Source organism: Fundulus heteroclitus, chromosome 22, assembly GCF_011125445.2.
Source record: "Fundulus heteroclitus isolate FHET01 chromosome 22, MU-UCD_Fhet_4.1, whole genome shotgun sequence".
NCBI lineage: Eukaryota > Metazoa > Chordata > Actinopteri > Cyprinodontiformes > Fundulidae > Fundulus > Fundulus heteroclitus.
In genome coordinates, this window is record NC_046382.1 from 36306211 (window position 1) to 36323047 (window position 16837).

General features: G+C 39.8%; 2 protein-coding genes across 3 annotated transcripts in view; both read right to left on the reverse strand.

Moving 5' to 3' along the window:
• Positions 1 to 4158, reverse strand: part of ugp2b (UDP-glucose pyrophosphorylase 2b) — a 34522-nt gene extending 30364 nt beyond the window's left edge. The window contains exon 1 of one of the 2 annotated variants that reach the window (XM_012872792.3): positions 3870 to 4158. Coding sequence is in view for 1 of the 2 variants with exons in the window: in XM_012872791.3 (XP_012728245.2) it covers positions 3116 to 3134 (19 nt within the window). In the remaining variant the exon portion in view is untranslated. Of the gene's footprint in view, positions 1 to 3115; positions 3677 to 3869 lie in introns of those variants that run through there. The other variant, XM_012872791.3, reaches the window with a different exon arrangement.
• A 2009-nt stretch (positions 4159 to 6167) lies between these two features.
• mdh1ab (malate dehydrogenase 1Ab, NAD (soluble)) lies at positions 6168 to 13264 on the reverse strand. Its single transcript, XM_012872793.3, has 9 exons — positions 13163 to 13264; positions 12585 to 12683; positions 12034 to 12130; positions 10115 to 10290; positions 9786 to 9908; positions 9523 to 9699; positions 8962 to 9075; positions 6871 to 6960; positions 6168 to 6751 (listed from the first exon to the last, which is right to left on the reverse strand). The coding sequence occupies exons 1-9, from the start codon at positions 13163 to 13165 to the stop codon at positions 6629 to 6631; spliced, it is 1002 nt and encodes a 333-aa protein (XP_012728247.2). The 5' UTR covers positions 13166 to 13264; the 3' UTR covers positions 6168 to 6628.
• Positions 13265 to 16837: the final 3573 nt, after the last annotated feature.

Consider the following 16837-nt stretch of genomic DNA (forward strand, 5'->3'; position numbering starts at 1 on the left):
AACAGATAAAAATAAGCAAAATGTTCTTAAAATTTGTGTTTTTGTCCTTGATTTGAGCTGGTAAATAATATTATCTGCCAATGGAATGAGTATTTTTACCCCTAAAATAAGATAATTAGACATCCTGCACTTGAAATAAGATGGTGGAGATGAGTTGTTCCTATTTTAAGTGCAAAAGTCTTATTCCATTGGCAGATGATCTTATTTACCTGCTCAAATCAAGGACAGATACTCTCATTTTAAGAAAATATTACTCATTTTTAGTTCCGTTTTTGCAGTGTAGACAGGTAGACCTGGAAGCTACCGAATCCTAAGGCAGGTTTTGTTTTTCCCATGACGGTAATCTTGTCCTTTCAAAGCACAAGAAATGATTTTAACACTGCGATGAGGCAGGATTAAGGCCCTGAAGGCAGCAGATGGCACTTTACATGGGTCTTCATTTACATTACGTATTACGTTTTCCACCTGTAACAATATTTATAGTGTTTAGACTTTTTATGTAAAATAGCCGATTAATCAATAGATCTGTGCCTCTGGTAGAGAAGCTGTTTTGCAAGAATGTTGATTTTATGAGCTGAGGAGTTAATCTATAACTTTTATAATACCACATACAATGTTTCTAGCGTCATTTCACTGCTTTTATGGCATCCGGGCCAATTTAGACGGGCTATATTCTTAGGTCTGTTTGTAAAGCTTGATAGTTGATACATTTATTCTGGGGGTTTTTCCTTTTAAAACATTTCCTAAAAATAGCACTTTTTAGTGCCTTGTTTCACAATTTCAACCCGGTTTATGAGCCGACAGTGTAATTCAACCTGGATAAAAGGTTGTCTAGAGACACAGAGGAAGCACTGGGGTCTTTGTCGGAGATCAGACTCAGACAGCAGTGCGTTCTTTGGCAAATCCAATATACAGCATGTGAAATCAATATAAAACTAACTAAAAGCCAGTGCTTTTTTAAAATGGGCCATAATTAGATCTGTGTTATCTGGGAGAAGGAGAAAAGTCTGGAAAAATCAAACACTTTCCCAGATTCTTTTAGACCTGGAAATCATACAAGTCAGTTTCATGCTTTTCCTCGTCATTCCTGGTCGGGCAACAAATCTGGACAGTCACAGGGGGGGATCCTAACATTTTAGCAACGGTTAAAAAAAAAAGCTAAATCCTGACCGTTGACAGTATTAGTGGCCGTTTTCTAACCCGCAGGACTAAAGTGGACAGATCGTACATTTTACATCCTGTGTCCCTTCACAGTCACTCGAAACTGGGAACCAATCTCTTCCAGGTCAAACTTTCAGGAAATATCTGTGAAAGAACGGCAGGAAGAGACGGTGTGGACGCAGAAATGGAGCCGAGGAGAAATGTGAGAAACAGGTCGGTTGCTGAAATGTAGCTTTATTCAGGCGTCTGCGTATATAAGAACAGGGAGTGGCGGCACTCTCCTCATTATATAGGCTGACAGCTGACCTTAGTTAGCCATTATAGGGCCACAACATGATGCGTGTCAAAGGCAGCTTTAGCAAGTGAAGCGCCTTAAAATGCACTCATTTCCATCCCTGTCCGTTTCCCAACAGCAGAAGTAAGAAACGGCTGACGTGTGGAGTAAGAAATCAAAAGATTTCACAGCTTCTACCGTGGCCTCGGTTAGTTAATGTGGCGTTTCAACATCCTTATCGCTGCCAATCAGAGAGTCCCAGGAAACGAGCACCACGCCGTGCTCCATTAGGGGTTAAGCTGCTGCTTTATTTTTTAATCAGTGTGCTAAATGAGAAGAAGAAAAACACGACTACTTTGCCAGACATCTAAACACTCTTAAAGGCAAAGGAGCCGCAGAGATCCGCAGCTCAAGAGGGAGAACCTGTGTCCTGTTGGTTGTGCTCGGCGTTGCCTGGCCTTTATGGAAGAGAGGTGACGGGAAAGCCATGGGAAACCCTGACTGCAGCATTTAACAAGCCATGTGGAGATGTCACCCAAAACCCACCATTCCAGCGGTGAGACATGGCGGTGGCAGCATCATGCCGTGGGGATGCTTTCCAGCACAGACAGAGAAGCTGACTAGAGCTGATGGGAAGATCTAAAAACAGGGCAGCCGTGGACGATACCCTGTTAGAGGCTGCAAAAGACTTGAGACTGGGACGGATATTCACCTTCCAGCAGGACATCAACCCTAAACGTACAAATTTTTGCTGCCATGTTGACAGGTGTTCCGTATCCAATTAGGAGTTTAACGCAAACGCAAGAATCCCTCTTTGCATTTATGCTCGGACGCTTTTGAAAGGCGCTGCTAAGATAGACTAAATCCAACACTGTGAGGAATCATCTGGTAGCTGGCTTGCAGTTAAAACAAGCGGTTCCCAAGCTTCTCAGCTTGTAAGCTTTGTAAGCTTCACTACAAACGGACTGTGTGGGACAAAAACATTGGCAACCCCAGGTACGGCTCTTTAAAGGATGTAAGCGTAGTAATTAGTCAATTAAGCAAAAGGCATAACAAATATAAATAAGTAAAAATGATGATCATGTCATTTGGGGGGGGGAAAACACACACATTATTATTAGTTCTTTTTGAAATGATGATTTCTGGTGTTTTATGATGAACAGTGAAGGGCTGTCACAAACACTGGGAACTTTGAAGCTTAGACTGTCTAAAGACGGGCAGAAAGAAAGAAACTATCCTGGCAAACCACCAGAAAATGATCCAGAAACCACTGACCTTAAGATTATCTGAGTGAAAGAAGTGACTGATAACGGATACGGAACAAAGGCCGGAGTGAGGAACACGCAACAGCCAAAGCCTTGTGCTTTAACGTGAAGGAAGGTGTGGGACTGAGAGGAATAAAACCTGGACCTGGCAGTTACTGTAGTGGGTTATGACTAAGCCCCTCTGTATGTGGAGAACAACTTCAGCGCTCTGTCAATTACAAGTGTCCAGAAAAATCTTTTTTTTTCTCCTGTTTGGAGTAATATCAAAACAGGAGACATAACTGGGAGCCATTTAAGACACATTACAGGGAAAACAGCCGTCCCAGCTGACTTAAAAAGACTAAAAATGAAAATAAATTAAAACAAAATCCCGTTTTATAAACAAAATCGAATTCAGACCAGAATAGCTTCTTACCTTTTATATAAAGTGACATGATTAAGCTGCAAGGTACAATCAATCCAGTCAAGTAGTTTCAAGCAGATAAAGTGCTATTTTCAAGTTGTTCTGTCCTCTCCATGAGATTCACTGTGAAAAGCGACGGGTCATTGAACGCCACATCCCGTAAATCAACGCGAACGTGCGGAGCCCGTTTTCTGAACCATCCGAGGACCTGGGCCACCCTGTCAGCCTCGCCGAGTGAATCACATCGCAGTCAGACGTCCCTCCACAGAAGACACAGCGCGAAACGTGGAACCGAGCCAAGCAGGATCTGTTACTCTGCCTCCCTCTTTCACATGCCCGCGGCCCGAAACCTGGCTGTGACATCCAAACACACCTCTGCTCACACTTTATCTCCCTCTGCCTCCTCCCCCCTTCCAGACACTTTTTTTTTTGTTTAATCACTTCTGTTCAACCCAGAGTCCACGTCTACGGCGACACTGTCAATTATTAACCGCGAAGGTTAAAAGCGCGATGAAACCATCCTTCAGGGAAGAAGGAAAGCTGGATGACCGTCCTCCAGGAATGCCGTCCAGCGGGCTCAACTATCTACGGCGCTCCTCTGAACGCCACACGGGAGAAAGCGTTCTCCTTTTTTTTTTTCTCCGCAAAATGCGTTCGGTTAACTGGGTGCTAACGAGAACCACCGACTGACGTCCAGCTGAGCGGCGGCTTTCAGGGATAAATTGATTTTAAAAAAGCAGCATTTAGTACAAAGCCGTTTGCTTACTGCGGGATGCTGCTGGTGGAAGGAAGTCAATGGTGTCTCGGCCTGGAGCCCAGCAAAGGAGAAAGTGAACGCAGGCTGGATTCTGTTTAGAGGCGGACCACCTTAAAACACCATGCCGCTGTTTCCTTTGCAGTTCAGTATTTGGAGGAAAAACTAAAAGCGTAAATAGTGACAAAAATTTTTAAAAAGGTAAACACTTTTGAGGTATTTTACAATACACTGCCATTCCAAGCAAGGGTAAATGGGAACCAATGAGAGGGCTTCTCTCCTGTGATGAAAATTTGGCAACCAATAGCTTTTTGCGACGTATTTTTGATGGTTTCTTGCCGCTGGTGGAATGTAGACGTACACGAATAGACGCCGCGATTGTACTTCGTTGTCAATCAGAGGCGATACGCCAGGGACGCCGCCATCTTGAGAGTGGCATGTTTGTCTCGGAAACTGACACAAGTTTTCTAAATAAAAGAAACGCTAAGGTTTTCTCCAACCACACATGATAGTCATTTAAAAGTACGATAATGCATGTTCCTTTCAGCACTACCGGTGCTGGTAACAGATAAAATCTGGCAATATCTGTATTCATTTTAGCTTTTTGTGAAGAGAGAACTCCCAGTTGGATGATGAAACGGGGTTATTAATAAAACAAAGATTTGACTGTTGTAATGCTAAAAAAAATCCCCATTAATATTTAGAGAAGGGGAAATGTAATACTTGCAATGCTATTTTTTAATAACCCATATATGATCAACGATCAGGTATTCTTTTCAACATTCAAACTCTTCGTACAATGGCTTGGGGTACCTGTCAAAAACGTTCTTACTTGAATGAAAACTATTACATTAAAATCTGCCCAAGGTAAAGAGTTCCTTACTAATTAGATAAATTGTGGTAGCAATTATATTTTCTTTTTTCCATTTATTATTTTCCTACCCAATGTGAGACAGACGCCTTGTGCATCTAATGCCTCACAGCATCAAAACAGAAAACACAGCCTCCTAAAAACTTTTGAAATAGAACTGCCATGAGCAACATTTTGCATCTTTTTGCAACAAAAATGCCACCCAGACAATGGCGGAAGCGTTGATACAGCATCTACTCATATATGTCTAAGATCCGGACCTTTTGATTTAGCAATGCAAGAAAGGCTGTCTTCTTTAAGACTCCCAAACGACTCTTGGTATTATTTAGAAATAAGCCAAGCGCTGATTTTTAGTGGTACAAACATGCATACATTATGAGGGTCCTGCTGCATTGCAACTTATTTATCAAAACTTCAAATCAACCAAGGGCACATTTTTGCAATTGCGCAATAGTGCTGGATCAATATTCATGATCAGCATCAGTAGGCTATTTCATACCGTCGGGTGTTAAAACTGAAGGAAAGTTTGTACAGTGTTCTAAACATAAATGAAGCCAAAGGAAAGCAGCTCACATTGACCTTTGTGTGTGTATATTTCCACATTTGTGTGCCAAACTTTAACAGTTTGTAAATATTTCTGTAATATAAAATGCAGGAAGTATTAATCTTCGAGTGGTAATTTTACGTAGTGGATTAATTTAGAGGTTTCCTGACTTTAACAGATCCCATGCAGGTGAGACGAGATGAGGAAATACTGCCCCCGTCTGGTAAACCTGCTTTGTTTCACTTCTCGCAAGCACGCTATTAAATAAATAAATAAAAATAAAAACTCTATGGGATCCACGTTGAAATATTAAACACAGTGTTTCTATATTATTCAATTATTAAGATATTTTTTAAAGTAAAATTACCAGACATTTCATATATATACTATATATATACATAATATATATATATATATATATATATATATATATATATATATATAATATATATATATATTGGGTTTAGTGGCAATGTTTAAGATGGTCCTTTTAAAACAGAACAGTGGGATATGACTAATTAAAATGCGTTTATGATAATGTGGCCCAACAAAATGGATAACGTGGCTTCTTACTATCAGGGACATTTGTAGTTAGTTTATTAAACCATAGGTATTGCAGCAACAGCTGATGCCTCCAGTTACTGTAGATGCTTTTTCTGCAGCCACCAAAAACAAAAAGTGGATTGCCTTTATAAATATGACCTTAACCTTTTGATATTTGTACAATAAAGCAGGATAATAGTAGTGTTCGAAGTACATATAATTACAATGAATAGGCCATCATGGTTCTAACCAGTCAGACTTCATGATACAATGCCAACTTGGTCAGTTAGGTCATTCAGAACAAAATAGGAAAAACAAGCAAGTTATTATAGAAAACAACAAGAAGCAGTCATATTGTCTTAAATAGATTTTTAATTGTTAACACTGAGCCATCAGTTAGAGTTTGGTGACTTTAGTGCATCACTGACCGTATGGAAGAGTCATCCATCCTTTCACTCGCCTCTAGAGAACAAAGCCTGATAAGTAGCTTATTAAAAGTTAGGAAGAGTTCAGGTACTGTTTGCTAAAGATAGAGTTTGGCCAATCTGATAAGAAGCAGATCTGCTGTTTCTCTGACCAGGTAAACCTCCATTTTACCTGGTCAGAGAAACAGCAGATCTGCTGCCTAAAAATAAATAAATATCTGGCTTGTATCCAGTGGACAAATATAAATCCATCTAAACGCTCAAACCCTGACTTTCTTTTTCACACAAACATCTTCAGAGAGTGACGAATGGGGCTCATGGAGTGCTGCGTCACAGGCATGCCTCTGGGGTTTAGGTTCGGTGTACGTGCCGGCCCATTAGAGTGGGGTCATACTCCGAGGAAAGCCACAGCTGTGTCTCTCTCTTCCAGCAGCTCTGCTGCTGTGGCCTCCATCTTGGACCGAGAAAAGTCATTGATCGTCAGCCCCTCTACAATCTTCCAGGTCTTATCCTAAAGAAGAAGAAGAAGAAGAAGAAGAAAAAACACTCAGTTTTGTATTTTCATGCATACAAGAAGAACAATCATGCTAGGCTTGCTGAAATGGGAAAGCAAGGTCAGCTCAGGGCTACCTTGATCTGGACAGGGAAGGAGTAGATGAGGTCTTCTGGGACTGCATAGGAGTTTCCAGTGGAGTAGATCCCCATAGAAGTGAACTCACCCTAAAAAAAAAAAGGGGAAAAAAAAGAGGAAATGGGTCAAAACTGTATTTTTATTAAAGCACCCAAACTGACAAAAGGCGCAGTTCACCACAATTTAAGGGTGAAGGATATCCAACCATATCAGATTGTCTAGGAGCCTATAAATAGACTAGGACTTTCCATTACCCCGGGGTATAAATATGATGAGACACAGGGGTTCCCATTTCTCTAGATCATTCTTAAAAAAAAGACAGAAAACACAAGAGCTCCTTAAGTAATGCCAGAAATACAACTCTCCTCAATATGTTCATATCTACTGTCACAGCGAATACATTTAAAAACCAGGCTGGATCAAGATCCCAGCTCATCTTACCATAGTGGGCAGGATGGTGAGGGACACGGATAAAGGTTTTTCCAAAGCTCATTCTCAGAGAACAGCAGCAAAGAATGCGCTCTTTGGCTTGCAAAATCCTTTTGGCAGCCACTGAATTTAAAGTTTTTCTGCACATCTTTACCGGAGACGTGAAAATTGCACAGACCTCTGTTCTGACCTCTGAGTATGAAAATAAAGACCAGCTGACAGCTAAAAGGGGAACAGCAGGTCATCTACGGCCAAGATTTTGTTACAACCTTAAATTCATCAGTTTGTTTTATATTGATACACAAAATAAGAAGGGGTGGGGTCAATAAATTTCGAGTGCAATAAATGTAAATTGTGAGGATTTAGGGAGCATGAAAACATTCTTAGCTGAAAAACACGCAGCTACGATAAAGCAGCAGCTCGGCAGTCTACATTACATCCATCTTTCTTTTTTAAATAAGATCTTAGCAGCTTCCATGGAACCCCCCAACATCATCTTTTAATTGTGTCCCTAAATGAAGTCATGCTCACTCTGGTTTAATACTTTGACCATAAAAGTCCCAGAGTAAATCCTGAGTGAAGCATGCATTATAGCTGGAACCTCTTGATTATTTTACAGCTTTTTTTCAAAGCTGTTTTGGCAGGAAGTAATCGATGACGTTGATAGGTTGTTCCTCAGCTTCAGCCATAAACTGACTCTAATTGCTTCAGATGCCTAAAAGATAAGCAGCGTCTGAAACAATGTTTGATAAGCACTGGCATAGTTGGTAGCATTACTGCTTTGCAGCTAAAACTTCCTGGGTACGTCACAGTACTTGCTGCAGAGCTGCTAAACAAGGTCATAGACTCCGCGCTTACCAGTTTCATGAAATCTGCATTTTTATTTCTCACTCTGATTTCATAGTCCAAACTGCCGAAGCTACAGGTGTATAAGTCAAAATGTTCGGTTGTTCATTGCATCGTCCCACAGCATACTACAAAAATGGCCGATTGGAGTGGAACGCTCTGTGACCTGGATGGGGTGGGGGTTTAAAGTGCCTCCTTTAGACTTAAAGAGACAGCACCAAAACAAGTTGCTCTGAGATGCACCAGTCAACGGGGAGGGGGGGGGACGTGGGGGTAAATTAATGAGCAATTTAGACCAAAGCATTGCAGTTCCACTTCATATAGAGCACAACTGATTGATTTCAATGTGAAAAGGTAGGCATTAAAGAGCATGATATGCACCCTTTAATGCATGGAGTGTGGGTTTTCTTCAGGTACTCTGTCCTTCTTCCACAGTCCAAAAACAGGACTGTAAGGCTGATTGATTATTAGCATGTGTGAGTGCATGGTTGTCTGTCCTGTGTGTCACTGTAGGTAGTACCCCGCCTCTCACCCAATGACTGCTGAAAATATTAGGTCATTTCTTTTCAATTAAAGAAAAAATAAACACATTCTATACCACAAAATTAACTAGAAAAGTAAACTTCAAATAATATAGCATAGATTTATATGCCTGTGGTATAAGTTTAGGTTTTTTTTTTTTTTTTGGATTTCTGTAAAGGGTACCTATTGATTCTAACAAATTTCTCAAAAAAAGAGACTGTAAAGCATACTAAACTAGACACTATTTTTCCCCCCATAAACAGAGGCGTAGCATTAGGAATTAAGACGTTTACCTCTGGGGTGCCAGTCCAAATGTCCCTCAGGTGGTCACAGATGGCTTTGGCTGCAGACATGGCGCTGGACAACTTCCTGGCCTTGATGACTGCAGCACCTCTCTGTTGAACTGTCTATAAAGAGACAACAAGGACTTTTTGATGAAAAAAAAAAAAAGAACTGAAAATTCAAGTTTACAGAAGGTTAAAGCTAAAACGTTTGGAACCTGAAGTGATGAAAGTTTTGGTAAAAAAAAAAAAAAGAAGAAGAAGAAAAAAAGAAGAAGAGAGACATCAAATAGGAATTTGGGAAATTGTCTCCAGTGTTTCATTCTGCAACATGGGCTTTTTCTGTAAGAAGGAGAACCTCTAAAAACTCTCACTGTGCTCTTTGCAAGGTCTCTTAAAAAAAACCAAAGCAAAGTGAGATTATATAAAAAATGTCAAGGCTATATAACAATTTCAAGTGTTTTTCCTCAGGGGCAAATATAAGCGTTAGAGATGCTCCAATTATTGTAGTCCTATGAACATGTCAGAAGGTATAGGTTTGCTATGGGCGGAACAGAGAAGTCATAAACTCACAGCTATAAAGTCTCCTTTGAGCCAAGCGTCATCCTTGACTACGTCAAAGCAGGCGAGCTCGCTGCCGGACATGTTGACCTTGCAGTGGTGCACATCTGGGTACTGGGTCGAGGAGTGGTTGCCCCAGATGATAACGTTCCTCACCTGAGTGGCGGGAACCCCGCAGCGGATGGCCACCTGCAGTGGGGGAGGGAGAGTACGGTTTTCAATCGCTGCCGAGCGTCAGAGCAAACAAACTGAATTGCTTAAAAAAGGTAAGGAACCTGGGAGCGGGCCCGGTTGTGGTCCAGACGTGTGAGGCAGGAGAAGTTTTCTTTGGGGATGGAGGGAGCGGACTTGGCTGCGATCAGGCAGTTTGTGTTCGCAGGGTTTCCCACGACCAGCACCTGAAAATCGGAACATTTAAATATGTTTTCATGTTTCTCCATGTGAACTCTGACTAGAAATGAGTGTCGCCACAACAACAACAAAAAAACGTTTAAAACACAAATCTGTAACTTCGAGGGAAATATTCAACATTTTGAAGAAGCAACATATTTAAAAAAAAAAACCAAACAAACATTTGATTCTTTCTTTGAGCTGTAACTATTACCTTGACAGTCTTCTTGGCATACTTATCCAAGGCGGCTCCTTGGCTTTTGAAGATGGCCACATTGGCTTTTAGAAGGTCCTTCCTCTCCATCCCCTCCCTCCTGGGCATGGAACCCACCAGGATGGCCACATCAAGGTCTTTGAAGCCTACCTCCTCCTTGTCAGTCGGCACAATGTCTGTTGAAAGAGAAAATAAACTACTGGTGGGTTTTTTATGTTCTCTGTGGCGCCTTTGTTGTTTTTTTTAATCCCAATAAAATTCCAAATCAAGAGAATGACGAGTTCTATCTTATGAAGACACATCGCCGGCTCATCCCTTGAGCTTGTGTGCCATTTTAAGGGTAAATTATTCCTAGGTCAGAGTTAAAAGTGCTCTGCAATTCAGAAACGGAAATAAAATTGTTCTATTGACCACGGTCCGGTACCGGACTAGAAAATAAGCCTAAATAGAATGAATGTTTCTCATGAAGACCCAGAACTGTATCTATCCATCTCTGTCGCTGTCAAAGCGCTGTCTTTGCATTGCAGCTGGTTGTTACAGGGCCTCTCAGCCCCCGTCTAAACAAAACAATGGACAGCACCGTTTCACAGTCACAATGGAGTTGGGACATAATGGCCCCTCACAGCCGATGTCACGATGAGGGTTAAAATGGCGACACCTGAAAGACCTTTACGCATGAAGGTCAGGTGGCCTGATCAAAGGTCTCCAGAGGAGTCAAAGCAGAGCTGTACACGATTCCTGGGGTGAACGTTCAGTTTAAAGAGGAGAAGCCAAATTAAAAGCTCCTCTAAGTGGAACATGGGACGGCTGCTAATTTAGCCGATTTTTGCAGTACCATCTGTAAACCTGAAATAAGAACTTATTCGATCCAATTTAACGAAGCTTTGTCAAGACTACAGTAGCTAAGTTGAACCACTCTCTGGTTTTGCCCTGACCATGGATCAGTCGGCACCTACCTTGGCTCTGTTTCTTACCCACTCTGACAATCGAGGATTTAAAGATAATTCTTTATGTAATCTACTGTAAATAATCTACTGTAAAGACTTTAATAAATGATGTCTACCAACAGGAGTTCGCTGAGGCCATTTAGGCACGTTAAATAAGATTTGACCACCCTAAATGGGGATTAGGACTAAAACAAAGAGAAATAGGGTGTAATAGTGTTTCAGGTCAGGTAATAGTAGGCAAGATTTTAGCAATTTTATAACTGTTTACCTCCTTAATTTGTCAAAATACCAAATTGCAAATTGTAGTGAATTAGTTTAAAAAACAAAACAAAAAAACGTGAAATGGAACTAGGATGGGGAAAAAGTGGCAACATGTGAATACAAAAAGTAGCCCATCAATTGGGGAACCAATATCAATAAAAGCCTATTTAAGAAAGTGTTTTTTGTGATTTCGTATCCCCAAACAGAGTTTAAAAAAAAAAAAAACTCAACAGTGAATATTTTGGGGCTTAAGATAGGGGAAAAACATCACAGCTCTAACAGAATTAACTATACTTCTCCAATTTCATACGATTGGGGTACTGTGGCTGCAATGTAGCAGAGGAAGGCTCTGCAGGGGATAGTGACGGGAGCTGAGAAGGTCGCTGAAGAGTCCCTGCCCTCTGTATTGGACCTGTTTTAGAGCTACAGGATCAGGACTCTAAACACTATGAGACTTCTCATGCCCTCTCCCTTAACGTGTTAAACTGCTATCTTTAGGAACCAGATCCCACAACAACAACAGCAGAACTGCCAGACTGCTCCACAGCTTTCTGCCATTCACTGCTAATTTATGCTTCATCGACGTGCTTCTAGAAATGTGTGACATATTTGATTCAATTTATTTATTTGCTTATTTAATAACCTATTATTTTATTGTATAACACTGATATTACTACATTGTTACATTTATTTTCTCTTTGATTTTTTTACCTCTCAGAAGTGGAAGGGCACAGTCCTGCAGCTCCATGACCACCCCCTCCAAGACCGGCAGCATGGGAGTTATGTCCAAAAGAAGCAAGATGACTGGCTAGTAGTAGAAAGGGGGGAGAGACATTTGGATTTAGATTGAAAATAATTAAACATATCTGACTAAAATGGTCTGTATTTAATTATAAACTGTAATGTCAAAGACTTATTTCAGAGACGCTGAACGCGTAAGCCTCTGCGACAAAGGCGTGTGCCAAACGGATCAAGTGGTTTTAAAGACGGACTAAGACTCTTGGCACAAGATCACCCTCACTGACTTCAAGGACAATCCTGTTGACCCCATGGGTGAGTGAGTGAAATGTGTTCAAGTCCAACACATCCAACATAGCTCGGTACCACCCCCTTCAAAATATGGCGTGGGGCATTCTCCACATTCACAGCAGTTTACACACACCTGTCAATATCAGTCATACAGTGACGCCCCCCCTTACACCACCTAATGAGATAATGGTTTTGAATGGGTTGTTAGGGTAGGCTATAGAGTCCATCTTTACCTGATCTTTGCCAAAGACATCTCCCTTGGCGATGCTCAGCAACAGGGAATATGCAATCTGGCCAGCAGCGCCGGTCACCAGAACTCTGATAGGCTCAGACTGAAAAATACAAAGTGAAGACACACAAGGACGTCAGTGCAAATCCTTTTTAGATAGGCAGCTTCCTGACACTGGCAGCAAGATTTTTCAACACACATGGCAGGGGGGTGGCTATTTTTTGTCAACTGGATTAACTAGAACAGGGGGGTCAGGGTATAAATAGACCATTCGGCCTCCAGTAGAACCCACTGTTGCATGACAAAACCAGGATAAATTTAGGTTATCAGCTTACCCACACCTCTACCATTCATTCATTACCTTACAAATACCCCCTCCCTTAAATAAATACCCCAAACACATAATTCTAAAAGAGAACAAACAACTACAAATTGGATCAGAATTTTTTTATACTAATTTATTTTAAGTTAAACATATTTATTTTTTACAAACGACTAAAGGAAGAATTACAAATATTTCACTCGACAAGTTAAACGCATAAACAGTCTGTCAGTTGAGGATCTTCGGTCTCTAATACTCACCATGCTGACAGGACAGGTCCAACTGTGCTTCCACCGCTTATAACTACGACTGAATCCTCATCCTGAAGTCACTCCCATTTAACCTAACCCTGCGACACAATAACGAGTCATACGGCAAGGCCGAGCATGCTGGGAATTGTAGTTTCGTAATGTACCCGAACTGAAAGAGGCTAACTCAGCTCAAGAAACGACTCATATGTTGATTGAAGTATTTCTAGAAGTTGAAATGTTCTTTCATGGAGGTATTTGATTGGCTCAACGCCATAAGCGACGTACACTGAGTCAAATACCAGCTCCTTTTACAACCGCAGATGAGCTAGCGGGTTAGCATTAGCCCTTTAAGAGCTGCTTGTGGTTGCTTAGCGACGTGATTGTCGCAGCTGAGGGAGCGCAGCTAGCTGGTAGCCTAGCCGTTTGTCATAAAGATACACAGAGCAATGACTGGAGGGACAACAATTAGTAATGACTTTAATATAAATTGTCCATATAGGATAAAACCGTAGAGATATAAACAGTTCTAGTGAGAGGCGGGTATTAAGACTAGATAAGTGTCGTTCACGTCCTTGTTAAAGTTGCAAGCCGGGGTTAAAGTGAAAAGTATGCGCTAACTGAAGTATCTAACAAAGGTAAGGCAAGCATTCAATTTCTCTTCTCGTCGAATTTAAACCTCTTGTGTTTGTGTGTGGGTGACATTTATTTTCACGCCCCATTTGTTCGTAAATGTATAAAAACGACTTAACTTATGTCCCATGTTTCTTTAGTGATATGGCATTCCACTGGAACATGTAACCAAACCGAAATACATTTCATTACCTTAATATTTAGTAATAGATATTAATATCTTTGGCAAAATGGCGTGCTTAGAACCCAGAGCACGGCTATTATAGACATTTATACTGTGAAATAGATTGACTGGTAAATATTGAACATTTCAACGTGAATGAAATAGCTGACAGCTTTGACAACCTTTCTGTAAATCTTGGGTCAGAATTGTGCAAAGACATCCCTCAATCGTCCAACAGCGCTGCTCAAGAATTTGAAATGAAATGAAATGAAATGTATTCGAACATGAACATGATACAAATATAAAAATAAAATAGTGCACAGTAACAAGAAGTGCATAAGAAAGAAGAGAAATTCAAATTTGACAAATAAATAAACCCACATTCAATGTTCCTCACTGCTGTAACAGAAAAATAAATAACTCATACTAAACAAATGTAAGAACAAAAGATCTACTCACTTACATGGTATTGATATGTCTTTGCTAAACTATGTTCAAAACCACTACAATACATCAGTAATCTGTCAATTCAAACCAGTTTATTTCCCCAATAAATGAAAATAGCTAAAGTAATCCCATGATTCAAGAATGGGGATAAGCATCAGATTCATAACTATGGTCCCATACCTCTGCTACCACAATTCTCTAAGATATTGGAAAACTGTTCAATAAAAGACTGGAATCATTTTTAGAAAAACGTAATTTTAAAAGTGAAGCAATATGGTCTCAGTTCCAAACGAACAACAAGATTAGCCATACTTGAAGTGTTAGTAGACATTAAGAAAGCTTTTGATACAATAAATCAGGATTTACTGATTTAAAAAGAAAAACTGTACTGCACTGGGTTAAAAGTTATAGAAGTGGCAGGCAACGATATGTTAAGCTGGGAGATGTGTCTTCTAATTGTTTGGACATTCTTTGTGGGGTCCCTCAGTGGTCTGTGCTGAGTCCAGAATGTTTTATACTGTATGGAAATGATAACTGCAAAATATCTGAAATAATGAAGTTTGTGTTATTTGCTGATGACACAACCATTTTCTGTGCTGGAGATGATTCAAAATGTTAAAGGATGCTACTGCTGAAATTAACTAAAACGATGGTTTGATTGTGATAAATTGTCCTTAAATTTAATCCATGTACAAACATAACTAATTACCTAACAACATTCAAAAATTGTTGAAGAAATAAAGGGGCTTCGTGAGTTAACTTAAGGGGTGTACATCATTAACAAACACAAATAATCAGAACAAGAAAAGGTTTCTGTATTTCTGTTTGTTGGGTGAAACTTTTGAATGTCCAGACATTAAAACAGTTTAAATACTGATAACAAAAGACGAGTATAAATGGATTAGGCTAACATTAATATTATTATTAGTATTATTATTGTTATTATTATTATTATTGGTGTGCTATTGCTATTCCTATTATTTCAATAGTATTATTGTAATTATTGGTGTTGTTGCTACTAAGAGTAAAGTTGCCTCTATGTAAAAATATAAATTTTATCTATCTATCTATCTATCTATCTATCTATCTATCTATCTATCTATCTATCTATGATTTGTATACGGTGGGGCATCGTGTAATATACTCTATATATACAGTATATTATGTATGTATGTGTGTGTGTGTATATATATATATATATATATATATATATATATATATATATATATATATATATATATATATATATATATATATATATATATATATATATATTCAAAATCAAAAAGATGGTATGACAAGGACAGGCTTTCATTAAATAATTTTTTTTTTTTACGAAATTGACCTGTTCTGTGTTTTAATAATTTTATTGATAAAGGAGGCCCAAATTGTTCTTTGGACCACAAAGTTTTTTTTTTTTTTACCTTTTCAGCTCCAACATTGCAGACATCTCTTTTCTTATGTGTAATCCATGGAAATGTGATGGTTATTGGTTGGTAGTTCTGAAGAGATTTCTGATCAAAAACCTCCATCTGATTGCTCGCAGCTTGATTACAAAAATGGCTCTGACCACCTCATTTTTTGTATTTTTGTGCAAGATAGTTTTCTTCCCTGATGCTCAGTCCTATACCCTTCTTTGGACACTTTCAGGAGCTCTGCATCTTTTTCTGCTACAGCTTTTAGATGCAGCTGAGCTAAACAAACCCATTTTTCCACCTGCTTTGGTAACTTTCTGGAAGCAGTCTTTAGTTATTGTTTTACCTGACAGCTCTTGTGTTGGAACTGTGTTCCCTGCCATAGATTCACGTTGACTTGAATCTCGATAAAGGTCAAAACTTTATAATGAAATGCTAATTAAACAAAATTCCTTCAATTTCCCTAATTTTTGAATAACTAGTCATTTTTTGGCTGGTTTGTCTTAAAAAAATTTACATTTCAGAGAAAACGTCATATCTGTGGTTGGTCTTCTCCTCAATGTTCGAATTAAAACAGCTGAATGAATCTTATCCATAGTGTTAATTTGATTAATGGACAAAAGGGATTTTTTCCCTGTGCGTCTCTGCTGCGTCCAACATAATTTTCTCACCCTAAACTACTATTAAAATTTTCCTGCGGTTCTGTTTTTAAGATTAACTGCAGAAAACTAAGACAAGCTTTAACCTGGCCTTGGTTTGTGCGTCCTCACCTGCCAGTGACAGAGGCTAGCATGAATGCGTCCTGCCTTGAGAGGCTCTGTGTTTGACGGCTTCATTCAGCGCTGTATGGAGCAGCTGCTGTAACCTGGCAGAGCTGCTCCACGCTCCTGTTTAGTTTCTGCCTTTCTGTGCGACAAACACTAGCTGCCCATTGGTGTTGGTGTGAGGAAAAGCAGGAGTCCAAGGCTTTCAGATGATCCCTGTGAACGTCAGATAATGGAAAGAGCAACTAAACATGCCACGTAAACT